Here is a 21,206-nt window from a genome sequence, read left to right as displayed (position 1 = left end):
GAGTCTCCAGGAAGGCCCTTACACACCAGTCTAAAATCAAACCTGGCAAGTACCTCTGTGCTCGTCTAATTCGGTTAAGGAGACACAGAGGGCAAGGAACTTGCTCCAAGGCCACGGCCAGAGCTTGGAGTCCTCAGAGGAAAGTCTGGGACCCAGAATGGTTCTGTTGCTCAGGACAAGCTAGGATGGGCCACATGAGACGCCCAGACCTCGTGACTCACGCCAGACCTGCTTTGTACACCACACCCCGTCTTGGGCTGGCTGCAGCTCTGTCCTACACCATCTTCATGCCGGGACCCAGGCACATGGACTAGTCTCCATTTGGAACTCGGTGGACGCTGGGCCAGAGGGAGAGGCCCAGTGAGTCACACGCTGGCTCTTGAAGCATCTGCCCTGGGACAAAGGCCACCTCGACCCACCTTTTGCTGAGATGCCCAAGTGCCAATATGTGCAATCCTACTGTGCGCAGGGGGGAGAGCGGGTGGAGTTTTTGGCAATAAGGTGTCCACTCCAGCAGAAATGCTCAGCCTGACAAACACTGGTGTGTCAGGACAAAAAGACAGGATTCATACATGCAAGGATTCATACCTGTTCAGAAAACAAAAAAACTCAAAAGAAACACAACAGATAGAAGTGAATCAAAATAAAGAACTTGGGAAGAGGTATATAAGAAACAGGTGAGCAAACAGAGCTCCCAATAGGGAGTTGGACCAAAAACTTTCTTGATAACATGATTGAAGTTCAATATCACCATTGAAAGATTCCTGAGATAGAGGCATACGTGAGAAGTTTGTAATCCTGAACTGAATTCTAGATGATTTCAACAAAACCCAGGAGACAGTGTGTGTGTGTGTGTGTGTGTGTGTGTGTGTGCGCGCGCACACGCACGCATGCACTTGTAGAAAAGGCAAAAATCTGACATTCTGCTGAGTTTCTTCTTACTCAGGGAGAAAGTGGATAACTGAAATCCACTCATAACATAGAATCAAGATGCTGAATGCCAACTTACTACAGGGAAAACTTCTGACAAATAATGATGAAAGCAAAAAAAGAGCCAGTTAGAAAACATAATAGGACAAATAAATGACAAATAATATTGCAACAGTGATCACAATCAACAAGTTATATTGACTTTCCAGATTTCGCCAAAAAAAAAAAAAATTCTAGCAATGTCCTGTTTACAAACCACCTACCTCCTGTAAAGCGATAGAGAAAAGATGCTTTTGTTTTGAACATAAGTTCAAAACAAGAAGAACCAAACAGGAAGACATTTTATTTTTTGGCCGCACCACGTGGCTTGCAGGATCTCAGTTCCCTGACTGACTAGGGATTAAACCTGGTTACAGCAGTGAAAGCCCAGAATCCTAACCACTGGACCACCTGGGAATTCCCGCGAGCTTTTTAAAACTAAGCTTCAACCAACCTATAAAAAGAAGCTGTCGAGGAAAAACAGGAAAACATGATAATACCAATATACAATCCTTTAATGTACTTTTCTTAGAAATGGACAGATAGTATAGGCAAAAAAAAAGGGGTGGTGGTGGTGGAGGGAGACAGCAAAAAAGAAGAAGATTTAAATAATTTACAAGTTGAATTTGATAGAGTACATAACACTTTATACCAAACCAACAATATGCGTTATTTTCAAATGTGATAGAACGTTTTCCATGATCCCCTCCCCCCAAAAATCATTCTAAAGTTCATCTGGAGAAATAAATGCAAAAAAGAATCTAGAAGTTTTTTTTTTTTGCAGTACACGGGCCTCTCACTGCTGTGGCCTCTCCTGTTGCGGAGCACAGGCTCCGACGCACAGGCTCAGCGGCCATGGCTCACGGGCCCAGCTGCTCCGCGGCGAGCACAGGCTCCGGACGCGCAGGCTCAGCGGCCAGGGCTCACGGGCCCGGCCGCTCCGCGGCATGGGGGATCTTCCCGGACCGGGGCACGAACACGTGTCCCCTGCATCGGCAGGTGGCCTCTCAATCACTGCGCCACCAGGGAAGCCCTAGAACTTTTTGAGTAAAAACATATCCATGAGGCTGTTAGTACTGGTGTGATGGTGACCAATGGAAGAGTCCAGTCCTGAGCTGTACAGACTGGCAGCCTCCAGCCACCTGTAGCTGTGGAGCACCTGTGCTACTGTGAGTCTGAACCCACAGGCTGGAGTGTAAAATACACACGTGGGATTCCAAACTTAGTATAAAAACACTGTAAACTATCTCAGTATTTCTAAAGTCCATTACATGATGGAAAAACGGGTTAAACTATTATTAATTTCATCTGCTTTTTCCTTTTTACTGAGGCTCCTAAAAATTTAAACTATGTCTACTGGACGGCACTGGTCCTGAAACGGGCCTGGGTTTTCAATTTTCTGTCCACATCCTTTATGTGGACTTGTTCACGGACTCTTAGTCTTACTTTCTGATCATCATAGAGTTAAAAATGTTCACTCTCTGGCCTAGATGCTGCCAAGTTTCTCCTGGACTTGTTTACATAAAAATAGGCAAAATGATGGATCTCTCCTGCCAGCGCTTTTCCAATTCTCAGTTCCACAGCTTTCCTGTGGGCTGGTCCATCAGCCACTGCGGTGTGTGTTCGGGGAAACGGCACAAGGCATGATCCTCATGCTGTTGCAGAGCAGTCGTGGTTGAGAACCTGGCTTTGAGCCTCAGCTCCACTCCATCCGCAAACTGGTCTAGTCTCAATCTTCTACCTGTGGCATCAGGCCCTGCCTCGCTGGGTTGTCATGAGACTAATAAGTATTACCTGTAAAAAAGCACGGCGTCTGACAGGAAGTTCTCCAGCTAAACCTTGTTCGATCTTCAGCTTGCAGTGGTTAGGTGCCACCTCTAAGCTGTACAAGGTGCAGCAGTAACCCCAGAACCCAGCCTCCACGCTGACACCCCACGAGGTCTGGTCACTCCACCCGTACCCAACAGGGCTCCAATGCACACAAACACCTGCAACGAGAACAGGCTGGATGCTCTAGCTCCCGTGCTCAGCCACCCACCTCTCCCTTACACCCTTCTCCAGCCCCGGCTTCTCCCAAGAGGTCAAGTTCACACTTCAGCTGGCCCCTGGATGGCCCACAGGTAATTCAAAGAACATATCAAAAATGTACTCGCCCGGAGGGTCGTCGTCTGGCCGGGTGGAATAAGCACCTCTGTAAAACCGGAAACCCGCTCCTCTGTAAAAGCAACAAGATTACCGGCAAAATGGTCAAACTCAACGTTTTCAGAACTCTGGCAATTAATCAAAGGCCCACAGCAATCTAAGAAGTGTTCATCCGAAGAGTACATGCCTTTCAGCAACTTCCAACTCACCTTCCCTCCAATATTCCACCCCTGAAGGTTAAAACCCGAGACACCAAGCACAGCCCACCTCCGCATCCCCACGGCCTCCCCTACCCCGTCCTGGGGCCTTAGCCAAGGACCCTGACCCCGTCATTTGTCAGACCAAGAGCCACCCCAGAGGAAGCCTGTCTCGGCTGGACCACCCTGGCTTTGGTCTCTGCTCCTTCACCTCGCCCATCCTCCTTCCTGCACCAGAATCACGTGGTTCCCACCTTCAAAACCCCTCCATGGCTCGCAAAGATAGAGACCAAACCCACACACCCAGCTTTGTGAACCCTCCTCAAACTAGCTTGAAGGCTCCCATACACCCTTTCCTGTTCCAGTGATGCAAACTGTAGGGAACAAAGCCGAGACCTGAGTATAATCCGCCTTGGCCGAAGTCACACCCAACTGCTGCTGGGACTTAGGGCTGTTGGCAGGTAAGACCACATGAGAGCTGGCAGTGGGCCAAGCTCTGTGCAAGCAGAGATATCCGGTTGGCCAGAAAGTTCATTCGGGTCTTCCCGTAACACCCTACAGAAAAAGACCCAAACGAACTTTTTGGCCAACCCAACACTTCCATTTCATTTCATTGCCTTACGAGGTTGGTACCATTATCTGATCCCACAGATGAGGGAAATTGAGGCTTTTATTTTAACCACTTGGTCCCCACAGCTTGGGAGAGTGGCTGCAGCTCTGCAGAAGGATGCCTTCAGTGTGAAGGACCCCAGGGCTATCTCAGCTCCCCAGAGACCCCTGGAGGGGTGGGCAAGCCCAGAGGCACAGAGGCCTGGAGGCGGGGCCCCTGGATCAAGACTTAGCTCTGCTCTCACCATGTAAATGTATTTTTTTTATATCATTCTTAGCACTACAGTACCTTAAATAACTTCACAGATCTATCAGGAATGCACAAAGTATTGGGGAAACCAGTGCTTTAAACTCAAGCCTGGCTATTTGAGACCGTCACTGGGGGAAGCCAGAGGAAGCTTGGCTCCCACCGTGTGGGGCAAAGGCAGGGAAAATACCAGACGGAGATTTCTGGCTAAACTGTCTTCAAAGGAGCCATGGGTCTCCTAGTTTAGTTGGGACCCTACAGCCCATCACACTTACAACCATCCTTCACTCCCCTTTTTCACCATGGAAAAAAATGGACTCAAAGTTACAAGGTATACAATTTGAGATTTATATAAGCTTAAGTTATTTAAACTGCACAGTGCTGAATGCAGTCTAAAAAAGAATCAAACACACACCACTGCAAGGTAATTCAATGAGCTGCTTTTTTTTCTTTTCTTTTTTTTTAAACAAATTTGTACAGAAAATAAACAAAAACAAAAATCCCCGGATCACACCTATACCATACAGTCACCCTGTCAGGTATGCAGGATGCGATGGGAGCTGGGACGGGCAGCGGTAGCCGGCACAAGTAACTTCTGCTCACAGACAACATGGGATGTGGAAAAATCGTGGGTTCCCTTTGTTCTCCAGTGTATCTTGTACAAAATAATTACATTTTTTTAAACATATTTACAGAGTTTGCACAAATAGAAAATGGTTACAAATTACAACAGGATTGGCAAGACAACAGTTCCCCCCTCTCCCACTGACCGAGGCTGGAGGTATGATTGCTTTGTATTTACAGATGCATTAAAAAGTCTGCCTTCTTAGAGACCTAGACGGAATTTATAAAAAACGGTTAAATATCATAAATTCATTTGTAAGCTGTACAAGTGATCGATGCCCATCAGTCAGTTCGTGTCTTGCTCCCTGAAGATAGACTCTGAAGGTAAAAGAAACCCTTCCCCACAAGCAAGCGACACCTCCCCTGGCCCGTCTGCCACAGGGGCTTGGGTCTGGGTAGCGGAGGAAATAGGAATAATGGAGGGGGGGCAGGACAACCTGGTTGAGACCGTTTTCCTTCCGCTTTTGTTTTAAATAAACAGCTTGCAACCAGGTTTAGCCAACTGGCTTGTTACGCGCCATCCTATGGCTTTGAAAAGAACCCACAGTTCTTTCCTTGTCTCAGAGACGGAACATCTCAACATGACTACAGTACAGAAAGAAAGGACTTTCGGGGGAGGACAAATGTTTGTAATTCTGATGTAAAGTCTTTGCCTTGAGTACCAAGCCCAACTTCAACAGTGCAAAAAAGACTCCAGAAGCGGCGTGGGGAGGGGGTCAGAGGCTCGAGTAATAGCTGTCCACCCACTGAGCAAGTCCTCGCTCCACCAGCGACCGGTTTATCAACACCACCTAGGAGAGAAAGGTCTCTGGAGAGCATGGCCACGGCACCAGGGACCACTTCCCAAGCCAGCGTGGGTTCCCCCCTCACAGCAGGCGCCTGAGTCATGGGGTGGAAATTTGATTCATCTTCTGGGCCAACAGGGGATTCACTTACAGGTTCTGTCGGCATGCAAACAGCCTTTCCAATAGGCTGAGGAAATCTAGGCTTTAGTACCAGGAGATGAAGGAGAAAACCCAAACGGACAAGGTCCAGGAAGGCTCACGGACATTCCGCTGTGGGGACTGTCACGTGCACTGTAGGACGTTTAGCAGCACCTCTGGCCTCTACCCACTAAGATGACACTAGCATTACTCCCAACTGTGGCCACCAACAGCGTCTCTGGGCGTTAAAAGGGAAAGAAGGACAGAACTCACTTCATCTCCAATCACACTCCAGAGCTGAATCAGAGGAAGGCCGGTTGGACTATACCTCGTCACCTGAAAAAAAAAACAAAAACAAAACCCTCCACACCATGTTTAAAAGCTACCCCATGCACCTCTCCTTAGAGACTGCTGGCCAACCCGGGGTGTGAGGCACAGGAAAGCAGGCACCGAAAAGTCAGTTCCCAAGAAGCCCAGAGAGTTAGGCGAGGCTGGGAGGGACTGCAGATGCCAGGGAGGAGGCTCCTGAGACAGACCCTGTCCGGCCTGCCCCCCGCCCCCGCCCCCCCCCCACCAGCCACACACCTGAGCCAGCAGTGCTGCATTGCCTGTCATCTCACTCATAGCTGCATCCGCCTCAGGTGAGAAGTGGTCATCATCTTTAGAAGGAAAAGCAGCATTTAGACTCTCACTGAGGCGAGGCACTCGTCACTCACACAGCTTGCAGGTGTTTTCCAAGCAGAAGACTTCACACACTCCCGTGGACTTAAGAACTCCATGGGGCGTAGCCACACCTACGCCAGGTTCAGAGCCCCAGGCCTCCCCGGGGCTCCAAGTGGGTACACTCGGGGTGCCTGCTGCATGCCAACCGCTGGGGGACGGAGGGCCAAAGGGACAGAAACTCTGCCTTCAGCGGAAATACCACCGCCACCGCTTATTTGGGGGCCATGTGGACTGAGCACGTTGTATGTGTTCTCACACCAAATCAAGAACACGCTTTACAGGCGAGAGCACGGAGACACAGGCCAGTGGCCAAAGGTCAACCAGCTCCCAGAGTGATGCAGGTGGAATTCAGATCGAGGCAGCTGGCCACACAGCCCAATTCAGGCAGTGACTCTAAGTGGGCAGGGCACGCAGACCACATTCTTTGTCAGGTTATACAGGTCACGTCCTTGTACAAGGACATACCCAAGGCGAGAGGCAGTGAGGACGGGAGGGGCAGGATTAAGGTCTGGGAACGTCCACGTTCTGGTAGGTGCCTCTGTTGGAAGCCGGAAGCCTCTCAAAGCTGGAGGCCTGGGCAGAGTCTAGAACAGTGGACCTGAAAGGGTGGTCCACGGACCAGCAGTACTGGCATCGCTGCAGAACTCGTTAGAAATGCGAGTTCTCAGGCTTCCGCCCAGACCTATTCCATTGGAAGAGTGGCAGCAATCTGTTTGCGCTTAAGCCCTGTAGGTGAGAACAAGGGTCTCAAAGAGGAAGACCTACTTTCAACACCTGCCTGCACCCCCCCAAGCCAGAGGCCCCCCCCCGTTACCTGACAGGGGCATCACGCTGTCCAGAAGGACCTCTGCTCCCTGGAACGGCAGGGTCACAAAGTCAGACCTAGAAAGGCAAGAAAGGCACAAGCTGAACAGGGACTTCACGGCTGACTCACTCTGGGCTGACGTTCGCCTTCTGCTTAGCGCCGTGACCCCCACAACCCAGGGTGAAGCCACACAGAGGTACACACGACAGGCAGCAGGCCACAGCACCCAGCTCGCCCTGCCACAGGCCTGGCCTCAGAGGCGCTGCCTGCATCCCGCTCCCCAAGAGAAGCCGCCTCACTTTTGCCTACTGACACTTGGGGGAATTCTTCTACCAGACGGGCCTTTCTAGCTCCGTCTGGCTGAGGCGAGCATGGAGTTTGTTTATATCATACTCTGCTAAAACAGAGTAGGCAGCAGCAGGGAAGAGTCAACCCACATCCCAGGCTCCAGCTCTGCAGAAACCACTCCCGACTCACCGGATCTGCCGGAGCACGCCTACTTTCACTCTCTTGTATCCACCGTAGTCAACGTAGCGAATCTCGACTTCATTGGTCTCCTCGTAGGAGGCCACCACCTGGGCTCGCCACCAGGCACCGTCCACGCCAGGGGCAGCGCAGATGACCGTTACTGCAGGGCAGGACGAGAGCATGTGCAAAGGCCCGGCGCAGGGCAGGGCGACAGCAAGCATCCCCCAAGGGAAGGACTTGGCCCGCCTCACATCTGCGCCACCCAAAAAGCTACCCAGACCAGAAAGTGTTCATCCACATCTGTTTACTCTGAGACTCACTGAAGCCAGAGGTAGACACAGATTAACTGGAATAAACCAAGTAAATTCCACAATTCAGGGAATGGACCAGCAACTCTGCCTTCTACTCTTTAAGGGAATGTCCCAGAAAAACATCGAGAGCCTCCGAGTGCAGATCTCAATGGCTGGTTGCTAGCACCTGCTCTGGCCCACGACAACTCAGATGCAGGGCCCATCAGAAGGCTCCCAGGCCCAAACCCCAGTTCTTCTGGCCTTTGCTTCAGGAAGGCACTGAGAGCACTAATGCCCGGGACAGCCAACCAGGCCAGAGAGCAAGTGCCCCCCAGCGTCACCAACCACACCCTGGCGCAGCAGGGGGGGGGGGGGTCTGTGACACAGCTGGCCACGCCGTGTCCTAACCCTTAAAGGCAGCCCCTGACGTAGTCACCTCCTGGCCTCCAGTTTGCTCTTTACTTCTGGGCTGAAGCAACATCAGAGAATCTGACAAAAGTGAAATCCTTATTCCTCTAAAAGAAAACCCATAAAAAATGCTACCGAAATTTCAAAGGTTTTCCTCACGCCTTAAAGCCCTCTGGGGGCTCCAGGTTAGGAGTCCCTGATGGGGTGGGTTAGAGACACGTTTCAACGTTCGATTCCCTCCCGCTAACGAGGGCAACAAAGGTAACAGCTCCTGCGCAGGGACCACCTGGGCACGTCACTGACTCTCTCACCTGTCCACTAGAGATGACCCAAACCACCACAGGACTTGCTGCACTTGGGGATCTTCTATGGGACCTGCATCTGCATCAGGTACTGTGCATGTTTAACACACACAGTAGCCAACTGCAATTCCTAGATCAGCCCCACTCAACAGGTAAGTAGCAGAGCTGGTGCCAACACTCTGCTCTGACCCCTTTCCTCCGTCAGCCGATGGAAACGCCATATTGGGCTAGCCAGGAAACTCAGCCCAGCACACTCCATGCCAACAGCAAGAACCCAGGGATGCTGCTCCCATGAAGGGTCCAAAACAGCCTCCTCTCGGTCAAGACCAAGGGCAGAACAACAGGAGACCCCCAAAGCTTCTCCCCAAGCCTGGCCAGAGCCCAGGTTCCCCTCTGACCCCCAGGGCAGCACTTACTTTCCACTGGGGTGGGCAAGGTGGGGATTCCAGGCTGAGAGTAGCAGAGGTACATCTGCTGGTCCAGGCTGCGCAGCGCATGGAAGGTAGGGTGTGTGTGCTGCTGCACAAACAGGTGCCCGGCATTGACCTGGTTGACCACGATCACCTCCACAGTGATGCCATCCGGGAGCATGAGCTGCAGAGGAGAGGGGTGGTGAGCACGGCAGCAACTCTTCTCATGTCTGGGATGAGCACTGAGGCCCCAGGGGAAGTGTCTGAACTGGCACATCTTTGAAAAAGGCATGACTACCCAAAGCAACATGGCACCCAGAGGCTGACAGAGGTTCAAGGAGAACTATTTTAGCCGTGCAGTGTTTGGCTCCACTGTGGCCCTTACCCTGCAATACCACAAGTAACCACTAGAGGCAGCCTCAGCTCAGCTGGGCAGAGAGGCTCCCAGGAGCCAGCTGTGGATGCAACGTCCCGCCTCCCACTGGCCTGGGCACAACTTCCCTCCCTCGCCTCTTCAAGAGCCTGTAAGACCCAGGGAAGACAAACAGGAATGAGGTGGCCACTGAGAACAAGAATAAGAGGTAGACCAGCCCTCGGACCCCTCAGCCAGCTCACTGGGACCTGCAGCTGACCCCAGGAGCTCTGGTTTGACAGCATCTCTCTGCTCTGCCTTTCTACCAGCAAGCAGAGGCCTGAGGTCAGGTCCACTGTCAAGGTCTGCACAGTCCGAGTCATTTGTTCTTCTCGACTCTCCACAGACATCCTCCCAACTCATTCCCACTCTGGGATTTGGAATGTAGGTTTGCTCGGTGCGAGGTCCCATGCTAAAGACCCTAGAAGAGGCCAAGACTGGTCTCTCAAAAAAAAAAAAAAAAAAAAAAAAAAACTGTCCTTAAGGCACTAGTTTCCCTGATACTAAGGCAACATCCAGGTGCGCCGGATGGACACAGTAGGGCATCTACTCCACCTCCCAGCCAGGTGGCCACAAAAAGCCTCTGGCTGAGAATTCTGTGCCTCCCCCCGCTCCTGCCCCCGTCCTCTCAGCGCTGCTGGCTGAGAGGCACCTCTCCAGTCCCACCCAGCCACAGAGCACAAGGGCAGGAAGCCTCACCAACCACTCACTTACTTAAAAAAAGAGTGGGTCTGTGGTCGAACCTGGTGGGAAAAACCCTATGATTCAGAAGTGGAGCACGGAGTGGGGTTCAGCCCACTCCCAGATACCCATGGGAAAGGAAAGGGACATTCACCTCTCCCCGCAAAGCACAAGGGTCTTTGGAGGGAGGAAGATACCCTCCCCTAAACGAAATCCAGCTTGGAGCTGCACATTCACTCCGCCTGTGAAATGCAGTGTTCTCGGCCTTCAGAACCCTACAGCTCTACTCCCGGTGAGACGGGGCTCAACAGGGCTGGGGGCACACAGCAGGGAAGGATGACAGGCCCCAGAGAGCCTGCAGCCCCAGCACGCAGGCCCCCGACGCGCCCGCTACCCCTCCGCCAGGGCTTCCGGGGTGGGGGCGGAGGCAGGGGTTCTTCTCCTTTATGACCCAGGAACCTCCCGTGAGGCAGGAAGGCGAAGGGGAGCCTTCGCCAGGGCCACCGCTAGACCTGGCTCAACTAGGAGGAAGGAACAACGACACAGTAAGAGCCCGTTCGAGCCCAAAACGGTGGGTCCCAACCAGGTCTCAGAGGTGATCCAGGACACAGCACCAGCTTTAAGGAGTCCCGAGCCAGCCTGCACACACCCAGTCTGGACAGACTACAATCCTCTCTAGGCAAACGCCCTGAAAACACGAAGGGTGCCCAGGCGGCAGAGCCAGGGGAGAGTGGTCCTTCCGAGCAGCAGGGACCGAGAGGCCTGTGGCTTCCGACCAGCACTGCGGCCCCCAACCCGATCCAGAGCACAGGCTAGAAGCAGAACTGACCAGTGGAGGGCAGAGGTGAGAGGGCACCGGCATCAGGGTGCTCCCGGCCTTCCTGGCCCACGCTCTTGGGAGTCTCCTGTTTGGGGTAGGCTGGGGGAAAGGGGCAAGGCAGCCCCGGCCCCCAGAGGCATGCTCACCCAGGAAGTCATCGGGAGAGAAGGCAGGGCCAGCGAAGGCAGTGGGGGAGCGTAGATGTTGGTGAGGTTCAGTTCCTTGAACTTCTTCCCAATCAAGCTCAGGGCCTTGTCCACATGATGCTGAGAGCCTGAGTGGGGTGTGGGAAGCAGGACACAGCCACAGGGTAAGACAGACAGCAGAAGGGCACTCAGGCACACCCCCCACTGCACGGGACTTTTCCTAGAGTTCGGGTACATCTCTCATGTGCCAGAATGCCCGGCCTCGCCTCCGGATGAAAGGCATCTAAGAAGCTTGCCGCCTGCCGACCTTTCAAACGAGACCTCTACTGTTGTGACTACACTCACGGTAACAGGAGCCTAGCAGCCAGGGAGGCCCAGCCTTCGTCGACCATCAACCCAGGACCCCTGGCCTGCCCCTGAGTGCCCACACCTCTCCTGACCAGAAGACCAGACTCAGGGGGGACCCGAGTCTCTTTCAAGCACCAGAAGTGGAAAGGAGGGTAAAGGGAAGCCCCACTCCCTTCACCTAGGGTGAGGAGCAGGGCTTTCCACTCAGAGACTTAAATCCCAAAAGGGGAGCAACCGGGACTCAAACGCTTCAAGTTACTTACACTTCAGGTAAGAAAACTCAACACAGGGCAGCAGCTGCCACTGACCTTCTATGTGGCAGATCTGGACGTTCTGGGTGTACGGAAGGCTCGAGATGTAGATCTTGGCACCAGACGTCTGCTTCAGAAAACTCACATACCGTCCCTGCTTGCCAATCAGCCGCCCAACTAGGTGCTTCCAGAGAGACAGAAAGACGAGAACTCAGTGAGAAATCAACTCCCTGCATCCCCAAGACCTGCCTTTGTTTTATACCAGGTCAGGCTCGAACATAATATCTGTTAACACGTCAGCACTCACTTGCCAGGCACCGTTCTAAGCACTTACATTTACTCAGAGTAAACGTATGAAACAAACAGCATGTGTTTATCACCATTTTACAGTTGAGGGAACAAACCCAGAGGGGTTAAGTAACTCGCCCAAGCTCACACAGCGACTAAGCAGCTGGACTAGGCAGTATGGCTCCAGGCCTGGGCAGTTTCCATTTCATCCCCGACAGTGGGGCCCGTATTCAGAAGCTGCAGAGGCAGTATTTTCTCCTCCCAGATCCACACTATGAGATGTTTCACTAGCACAAAGTTTGATTTACAAGTCGTCCACTCCTCCAAGTCTGCTCAGGTCCGAAAAAGAGGCTCGATTTGAAAATAAAAGTCTATGAAAGAGCCCTTGGGCTCCAAACTTAGCCACAACATTAAGACGAGCCCTGAAACATTCCCCAACGACCCCACCCCGAGGAGCCGCTAGGGACATGGTCACTCCTCACCCAGAGCTGCCTGGGTGTGCCCTTTGCAACCACTGAAGGAGAAGAGGGCAGGACTGCCACCAGGGTGACCAGGGGAAGAAAGAACTCAGGGAGCCAGAACCGCAGGGCAGAGCAGCCCCCTAGACCCCGAGTTCAAACCAATCCAAGTCTCCACCTCGGTGGGAGGCTAAGAGCCTCAGGAGAATGCAGTCGGCCAATTATTTCTGAGCCCCAGAGACAGCCATCAAGATCAAGCTAGTAAGATATAAGTTAGAAAAGAAGCTAGAAACCACTTAAGCACGCTGGAACTGGGGGACTGGTGAAGTAAATTGACATTCACACAATGCATAATGCAGTTAAAATTACATTTTCAAAGAATAACTCAGAAAGCTAAATTGTTAAATATTTAAAAGCATTAATTAGAGCAACACAATCTTAGTTTTGTTTAAAAACCACAGGGTGCAAGATGAGAAGGAAATAGAAGTCTTCCCCGTCACTCTCGGGGGTGGAATTAGAGCCTGATTTTTATTTTCTTCCTACACGGCTATACTTCTCAAGCCCTCTAAGATACAAGTTTATGCTGTGCTCAATCATAAAACACACTTTGCGTCGGAGAGCACGAGAAGAGCAGCGAGGGGACTCCCGGCCGGCCCCTGCCCTCAGTCCGGTCTTGCTGCCATCTCCAAACAGATCTGAGTCCCAGGCCCACAAGAAAAGCCCCAGAGGAGGGGAGCAGGCCTGCGAGTGGGAAGAGGATGCTCCTGAAGGCAGCCGGAGGGATTCCACTCTGCAGGAAGCTCTCTGGATCCCGGCAAAGTGGAGCGCTCCCATCCCTTCCGCCTCTGGCTCCCTGGGGGCTTCTTCCGGTTTACGGCCCCTCCCTCAGACCCCTGACCCCAGCCTGGGGGCACCGAGAGCTCGCAGCCCTTACCTTAGGCACCTCGATCTCCCAGACGGTGAGGTCGACCTTCTTGGGATGGGAGCCTGCCTGGGCATTTTGGAAACCGTCAGGCTTCCTGAGGCCACAGCAGCTGTCCACCGAATCCATGCTGTTCCCGTCCGAACCTGCAGGGGAGGAAGCAACACGCACAGACACACAGACAGACACCAGCCGGAGCAGTTAATAACATCCAACTTCCAAACTCACATTCCCGGGAGGCCCCCGCCCCTTGCCCCCTCCCTCAAACTTGGCAGGTGACTGTCAACTCGCAGTCTAGAAGGCTCAGAACAGCCCCCAATGAAAGGAGGCCTGGGGGTGTAGAGACACCTAATTTTAGCCTGTCACTTACAGTCCCACTTGCTTAATTGGCAGCCGCGCCCAGCACAGCTGCTGGAGCAGAGACAAGTGGTGAACTACGAAGAGGGCGACGCTGGCCCAGGAAGGGGGGCCCACGGGGGGGAGGGGGGCCGGCAGGTCCCACGGTCTCAGCAGCTGGAAGTAGGTCCCCATGGAGACCAACCCGTCACAGCTGGTCCACACCCTTCCAACTAGGCAGCCCCTCAGACGAAGGGCCCCTGGTCCCCAAGGCCCCAGGCCTGGGCACACAGGCGGTGGCCTTCCGCCAAGCAGAGCTAGAGAGAGTCCTCCACGGCCCTTATCCCGGACAGGGCCCTGCTAGAGAAGGTGACGGAAGGAGGCCCCCCTCCCCTCCGCTTAGGCCTGACTCGTGCCGCCCCTCTGAGTGCTCTTCTGGGCCCAGGGGGTCTTCGACCCCCGCTCAAAACCGGAGCGAAAGTTCGGTCCCGGTCCCGAGAGGAGAGAGCGGGAAGCGGGACTGGCTCCGACAGGGGCTGCTCCACTCCCGCGCGGGGTGTGCCAAGGGGTCCATCTCAGAAAACGGGGGCCACACCAGCTTCAGAGAAGTGGCTCTGGCTTCAATATGGAAGGCTCAACTGCCAGGAGGTCGTTCCTCAGCGTCTACTAACTAGGTTATTTTCCACACCGTTTCTCCAAACCCTGGACGGACACAGGCCCCTGCCGAGCAATCCACCTGCTACCTGGATGCCGGGGAGGCAGGCGCTGCTGCCAGCTAAGGACGAGTCCCCGTGAAGCGACTCCTTCAGCCCCGGGGGCCCAGACGGGCTTGACGCAGGGAACGCCACCCCTTCGGAGAGAAGCCTGCTTAGCCGACCTGCTAGGACCAGAGGTGGCTGACGGGGGGCTCGGCTCATACACGGCCCCCAGCCGCTGCCCGACGGAACAGGACGCGCCTGTCACCCCAGTGACACCTAGAGGCAGCTCCAACCACACCAGGAACTCCGGCAAGGCCGGCTCCACTCAGCTGGGTGGTCCCTGGGCCACTCTAAGCTTCGACCTCCTCGCGCCCAAGGCAGGGCTACTGCGGGAGAATGCTGGAAGGCTCGAGCCTGGAGCCGGGCACAGCTAGTGCTCAGTGGGTGGCTCCACCACGCTCCCACCTGCCATGCCCACACCTCCCCGCTCACCACTCTCTCCCCTGCAGCCTGGACACATCTGAGTAGCTACTACAATCAAACTGGAGTCAGCATGGTGAGGCTGAGGGGCAAGAGGCAAAGGGAAACTCCTTTATTCCTAAAAGATTTTCACCCATTTTAAGATGCTTTAAAACAATTTTAAAGCATCTTAACATCCCTGAAGTTGGGTGCACCTTACGGTCTCTGGCTTCCTACACTCGTGAGCAGCAGCATTTCTTTTTTCTTTTGGAGGTACACACAAAACAGCAGCGCCTTAACAACAGCATCTTACAGGTGACGACTTGTAGCGTGTGGTACACACCAGATGCTGCCGAAAGCAGTGATATTCCCAAGAGTCCCGACCTTCCTGGAGCCGCAACGGTAGGGAGTGGCTCCAGGACAAGCAAGCTGGATACCCACAGAGGGAATCCATGGCCTCTTTCCGTGAGATCAATGAAAATACCCCAGGGAAGCTGCAAAACCGGGGACAGGAGCTGCTGACCTGTCTACGCTGGGGTCAGCACTCGAAAAACCCAGTGGACACTTCGTTACCAAAGTGCCCCTTTCCCGGGGGTGGAACTGCAGCTGCACAGAAAGGAAATGGCTGAGGTTCTCTGCGAAGGAATAGGTGACAGCAACACGCAGGGAGGCGTGAGCCTCCCGTGAGGATTCAAGGCTGTGGCCATTCTCTGGGCACTTACCCCGAAAGAGCTTCTGGAGAAGGAAAGCAGGCGGAGACATGGGAACAAGCACATGATTAAAAGGAAATAAACCATAAAAAAAAGCTTACCCATCCTTGGTACTCAAGGGAATTAAAGCTGAGGAGGCCTCTCCTTTTTAGAAAAAAAGCTATTACGAGGTTAGCGTTTAAGAGAGAGACACACTCAGGTTAATGGGTGAACCCAACTTTGAGCTGGTTCCTTCGGAAGGACTGGGAAGGGTCCCTGGCTGACGAACCAAGTTACAGTTCCCGTGGCTTTGGGGTTCAGGGCAGCTTAACTTCTCAGTTACCCACCAGCTCTATGCTGTACCCCGACTTTCTGCAGGCCGGCTGGGACACAGCACTGGAGAGCGTCATTACCTGCACAAGGAGCAGAGGCAGGCCGGCTGCCTTTCCCGACCAAATAAAGGGAGACCCCTGGTCCTCTGAGGGACACCCCAGGCCCTCCTACCTCCCGAATGATCTGCTTCCGCACCCACGGTCCATCCATCCTCAGCCCCCAGGTCCGACAGCTCCCCTTTCAGCACCCCGTTGCTGAAGGGCACAGTACTTTCTGGCAGCAGCGGGGTGGTAGCCTTGTCCCTGGGGCTGGAGGTGGTCTCTGTACAAGAGTCTTCGAGCCCCGAAGTGCTGACAGAATCTGAGCACTGCCCAGAAGAGGCCACGGAGGGGACACCCTGGCCGTTGCTGGACACGCAGGTGACACAAGCGGCATCTTCTGCCAGGATGCTTGCCTCGTCCAGTGACTCTCCAAGGGAGGCAGCCGGTGGAGGGCAGGGGGCCAGGGAGACGTGGTGCGCGGAGTTCTTTGGCTTCCTGTCCTTGGTGGGGCTGGACAGGGGGCTGGTCAGGCAGCTCACGTACGTCTTTGGTGGGGGCAGATCCTCTGCCGGCAGGTCTGCGGAGGGGAAGGCGGCGTCCACCGGGCCCGTGGCTGCCTCCGCTGTGGCCAGAGCAGGCTCCGCGGCATCCTGGCCCAGGGCAGCTCTCTGGTGGGCTCGGGCGCAGCTCTCCTCCTTCGGCCCTTGGAGCTGAGCGGCCGAGGCCGGATGCATCCGACCCGCGATCCTGCCCATCGTGGTGCTCAGCACCTCCTCGGTGGCCTCCAGGATCACTTTGGAGATGATCTGGAAGGCAGCCTGCTCGACCTTCTCGTTTCTGTCCAAGGTCTCTTCCTTGCCCAGCTCCCGGCTGAAGTCTCCGTCCCAGCCTCTGCTCCCCCTGACCCGGGGCGCTGGTGTCTCATCGGGCGTTGCCAGCTCCGAGTGGGCCGACTCCACGAAGCTACTCAGCAACTTCCCCACGGGGTCCTCGTCCACCGCCAGCAGGCTGCTCCCCTTCTCTCCCCCTCCTCCCAAGGGAGCCAGGCTGGGGGCTCTGCTGCTCGGCAACTCGGGGCCCTGCTCCCGGGACACGGGACCTTCTTCCGGCACGTTTTCTCCCGTCACCGCATCACCTGTGCTTTCGGCGCCACCCATCTCCCTGGTCTTCTCCCCAGGGTCCACCTTCTCTGCGGGCGCTGCAGACTGGCCCTGCTGGCACCGCCCTGCCGGCCTGCCCATCACGGTCTCTCGATTACACACCTCAGCTGCTTCGTGGGGGAACGGAACGCCTTTTGGGGACGGCAGGGGACACTCTAGAGGAGCACACTTGGCTTCGTCACCCGTCAGAGCGAGCTCCACCCTTGCACTGTCCTCTTTGCATGGTCCTGGTGGAAACCTCGTGTCCGCGGTGTTGGGAAGGCCGCCCGAGGACTCTGGTCGCCGGTAGGCCGGGTGTGCCCGCAGTAGGGCCGGCGGCTCCACAGGGGGCTTGCTGGCGGTGGGGAGCTCCCTCTCCGGCGGCTGGGCGGCACCGGGGGGCGGGGCCGCTGCTCCAGGGCAGGGGTCCTCCGCGGGAAGCGCGTCCTCCGTGGCAGGGCCAGCCCTCAGCTTCACAGCGCTGGCCCCCATCTGTTTGTTGTGGCTGCTGAAGTGCTCTTTTTTACGAGAGAAAAACCACCACCAGCCGAGGAGCGCCAGCACTCCAGGCAGTGCCAAGGGGAAAAGTGAGCGGAACTGGATCGCCATCCTGGAGGCCTGAAGTAACTATACCTGCGAGAACAGGAGAGAAAAGGGGATGCTGTGAGAGCCAGGTAAGAGGATCCCGATGTGACTGCACAGCAAAGACAAACAGGTTCTGGCAGAGCCCTCGCTCCCCCACTTTCCCTGACCCCGCAAGGAGCATCCCTCCCTCTCGGCACACCCAAGACTCTGGGTGATCCTTGGAGGTGGGTGGGCAGGAAGACACACCTCCCCCCGCTTCTGCTCCCTCATCCATGCACACTCCCTTGAAACAAGCTGAGCCTTCTCTTGAAACCAAATCCCTTCCTGCATCACTTCTTTTTTTTTTTTTGCGGTACGCGGGCCTCTCACAGTTGTGGCCTCTCCCGTTGCGGAGCACAGGCTCCAGATGCGCAGGCTCAGCGGCCACAGCTCACGGGCCCAGCCGCTCCGCGGCATGTGGGATCCTCCCGGACCGGGGCACGAACCCGCGTCCCCTGCATCGGCAGGCAGACCCTCAACCACTGCGCCACCAGGGAAGCCCTTGCATCACTTCTTGATGCCAAATTCTCCCTATGTTCCCCCAAGGGACTAGTTATGTTTAGTGCTTTAGTTCTCTAAACTCCCAGAGCACTTATCTATCCAGGTGGTGTTGGAGCATTTTTAAATACCAATGGAATCCACATGTACATGTCCCTCGCGTGCACCCCCAAAATCATGAGTCAGTGAAATAGTAGTTACGCAGCAGTAAAGTCAGAACAGAGGATGAGTAAGATTTTTAAAAGGATAGGGGAGGACTTCCCTGGTGGCACAGTGGTTAAGAATCTGCCTGCCAATGCAGGGGACAAAGGTTCGATCCCTGGTCCAGGAAGATCCCACATGCCGCGGAGCAACTAAGCCCGTGCGCCACAACTACTGAGCTCACGTGCTGCAACTACTGAAGCCGGCACACCTAGAGCCTGTGCTCCGCAACAAGGGAAGCCACTGCAATGAGAAGCCCGCGCACCACAACAGAGTAGCCCCCGCTCGCCGCAACTAGAGAAAGCCCACACGCAGCAACGAAGACACAACGCAGCCGCCCCAGAAAAAGGATAGGGGATACTCCAAGGTGAGGGACCAGTAAAACACACAGTGGCGTGGAGATACGGTCATGTTTGAGAGTCAAGTCGTTTACTGGGCTCGATGAGGGTCCTGCACCCGCTGCAGAGTCTGGACTTTTTCCTGTAGACAACAGAGAACCAGCTTTGGTCTGCAAGGCACACACACCAAACTGTGTCTCTAGCTTATTCTGGGAGCAGGACAAAGAGTATTAAGCGAAAGAAAGCTGAAGACCTAGAGTCCGTTAGATCCCGGTAAGTAGAAATAAGAGCCTAGAGGAAGGCGGGAGACACGTAAAGGAGACAGGGAACTGTTTTCTTCACCTGTAAGGTGGGGACACACCTTGTAAAGGATGGCTGGTGTAAGATCACTTGAGATACGTGTTAATCATTGTAAAGCAGGTTAGCTCTCATTAGAGGTATGCGACAAACTTATTCTAGAATACACACTTGTATCCTCTGCCTCCCATACAGCAAATTTTATTCTGTCTGCAAAAACTGTAAGTCTTCTTAAAACCAAAAATCCTCCACTGATATGGTGAATTACTCCTTAATTGGGTTTGTGCTTTGTTGCAGAGATGAATGTAAATGCTTTAACAACTCTTATTTACTTATATCAATGTTTAATTTTCTTATATCAATGTTCTCGGGAAAACCCAGAGCAGAGTTCCCCAGGTGGTTCTAATGTTCAACCGAGGCAAAAAAAGTTTAACCACTGCACAAAAAAAAAAAAAAAAGTCCTGGAGACTCTGCTTCTCAAAGTGCAGTTTATGGACCAGAAGCACTGAGCATCACCTGAGAAACTGCTCTAAATACAGTATCTCAGCTCTACCCCAGACCATTTAACAAGACCAGCAAAGGACTCACAAGCAACATGACAGCTTGTGAAGGACTAGGAAAAGTGTTCTGCTCCAAAGTGAGGGGGTCGGGGAGGGGTGGGAGGGGTCATCTCCAGAAACTCCTTCATCTGTAAAAATAAACCTTCTTGCTAATATCTGAAGATGAAGCAATGGAATTGGAAAATACAAAGCAGAGTTAAACAATGGCCAGGGCTCAGAAGACTATATTAATCCCTTCAGGCACAAAACTCCAATGATGCTACCTTAGAGCTTCAAATTCAAACACGGAACCTCACTAGATGCTTTCCCTTGCATTGCTTAATCCTCAACCACCGGGTTTGCAATATGCATTACCATCCTAAAGGTTAAAATAACTCCAGGTCACACAGCCAAGAGGTTGAACTCAGGTTCTACTCCACATTAAATCTAGAACCCACTTTAATGAGTCTGTGCAGACGAGGCATTGTACAGGCCAAGGAAAGGAGAAGTTTGCACCCCTCTTAAAACTTGATGGCCCTATTTTTTGACCCACCTCCTCGAGTAATGGAAATAAGAACAAAAATAAACAAATGGGACCTAATGAAACTTAGAAGTTTTTCACAGCAAAGGAAACCATAAACAAGACGAAAAGACAACCCTCAGAATGGGAGAAAATATTTGCAAATGAATCAATGGATAAAGGATTAATCTCCAAAATATACAAACAGCTCATGCAGCTCAATATCAAAACAACAAATAACTCAATCAAAAAATGGGCAGAAGACCTAAATAGACGTTTCTCCAAAGAAGACATACAGATGGCCAAGAGGCACATGAAAAGATGCTCAACATCACTAATTATTAGAGAATGCAAATCAAAACTACAATGAGGTATCACCTCACACCGGTCAAAATGGCCATCACCAAAAAATCTACAAACAATAAATGCTGGAGAGGGTGTGGAGAAAAGGGAACCCTCTTGCACTGTTGGTGGGAATGTAAATTGATACAGCCACTATGGAGAACAGTAGAATAGAAAAACAGAATTACCATATGACCCAGCAATCCCACAACTGGGCATATACCCTGAGAAAACCATAATTCAAAAAGACACATGCACCCCAATGTTCACTGCAGCACTAATTACAGGTCATGGAAGCAACCTAAATGCCCATCGACAGATGAATGGATAAAGAAGATGTGGTACATATACATACAATGGAATATTACTCAACCATAAAAAGGAATGAAATTGGGTCATTTGTAGAGACGTGGGTGGACCTAGAGACTGTCATACAGAGTGAAGTAAGTCAGAAAGAGAAAAACAAATATCGTATATTAATGCATATATGTGGAATCTAGAAAAATGGTACAGATGAACCTGTTTGCAAGGCAGAAATTGAGACACAGATGTAGGGAACCAATGTATGGACACCAAGGGGGGAAAGGAGCGGGGTGGCATGAATTGGGAGATTGGGACTGACATATATACATTATTATGTATAAAACAGATAACTAATGAGAACCTGCTATATATAGCACAGGGAACTTGACTCCTCTTTGCTGTACAG

General features: G+C 53.1%; 1 protein-coding gene across 2 annotated transcripts in view; it reads right to left on the bottom strand.

Annotated features, from left to right (window-relative positions):
• Positions 1–1,463: 1,463 nt before the first annotated feature.
• The window catches only part of AKAP1 (A-kinase anchoring protein 1), a 35,567-nt gene continuing 15,824 nt past the window's right edge, over positions 1,464–21,206 (bottom strand). Inside the window, exons 2-12 of one of the 2 annotated variants that reach the window (XM_073797866.1) lie at positions 16,130–17,771; positions 13,456–13,589; positions 11,833–11,959; positions 11,177–11,304; positions 9,124–9,301; positions 7,717–7,867; positions 7,249–7,316; positions 6,297–6,370; positions 5,985–6,047; positions 3,123–3,184; positions 1,464–2,957 (exon numbers count right to left, since the gene is read on the bottom strand). In XM_073797866.1, coding sequence (XP_073653967.1) covers positions 2,915–2,957; positions 3,123–3,184; positions 5,985–6,047; positions 6,297–6,370; positions 7,249–7,316; positions 7,717–7,867; positions 9,124–9,301; positions 11,177–11,304; positions 11,833–11,959; positions 13,456–13,589; positions 16,130–17,747 — 2,646 coding nt within the window. In that variant the 5' untranslated portion in view covers positions 17,748–17,771 and the 3' untranslated portion in view covers positions 1,464–2,914. Of the gene's footprint in view, positions 2,958–3,122; positions 3,185–4,582; positions 5,580–5,984; positions 6,048–6,296; positions 6,371–7,248; positions 7,317–7,716; positions 7,868–9,123; positions 9,302–11,176; positions 11,305–11,832; positions 11,960–13,455; positions 13,590–16,129; positions 17,772–21,206 lie in introns of those variants that run through there. The other variant, XM_033846801.2, reaches the window with a different exon arrangement.

The sequence above is a fragment of the Tursiops truncatus genome, chromosome 20, assembly GCF_011762595.2.
Source record: "Tursiops truncatus isolate mTurTru1 chromosome 20, mTurTru1.mat.Y, whole genome shotgun sequence".
NCBI classification, from domain to species: Eukaryota; Metazoa; Chordata; class Mammalia; order Artiodactyla; family Delphinidae; genus Tursiops; species Tursiops truncatus.
This window is presented reverse-complemented; position numbering and strand designations above follow the sequence as displayed.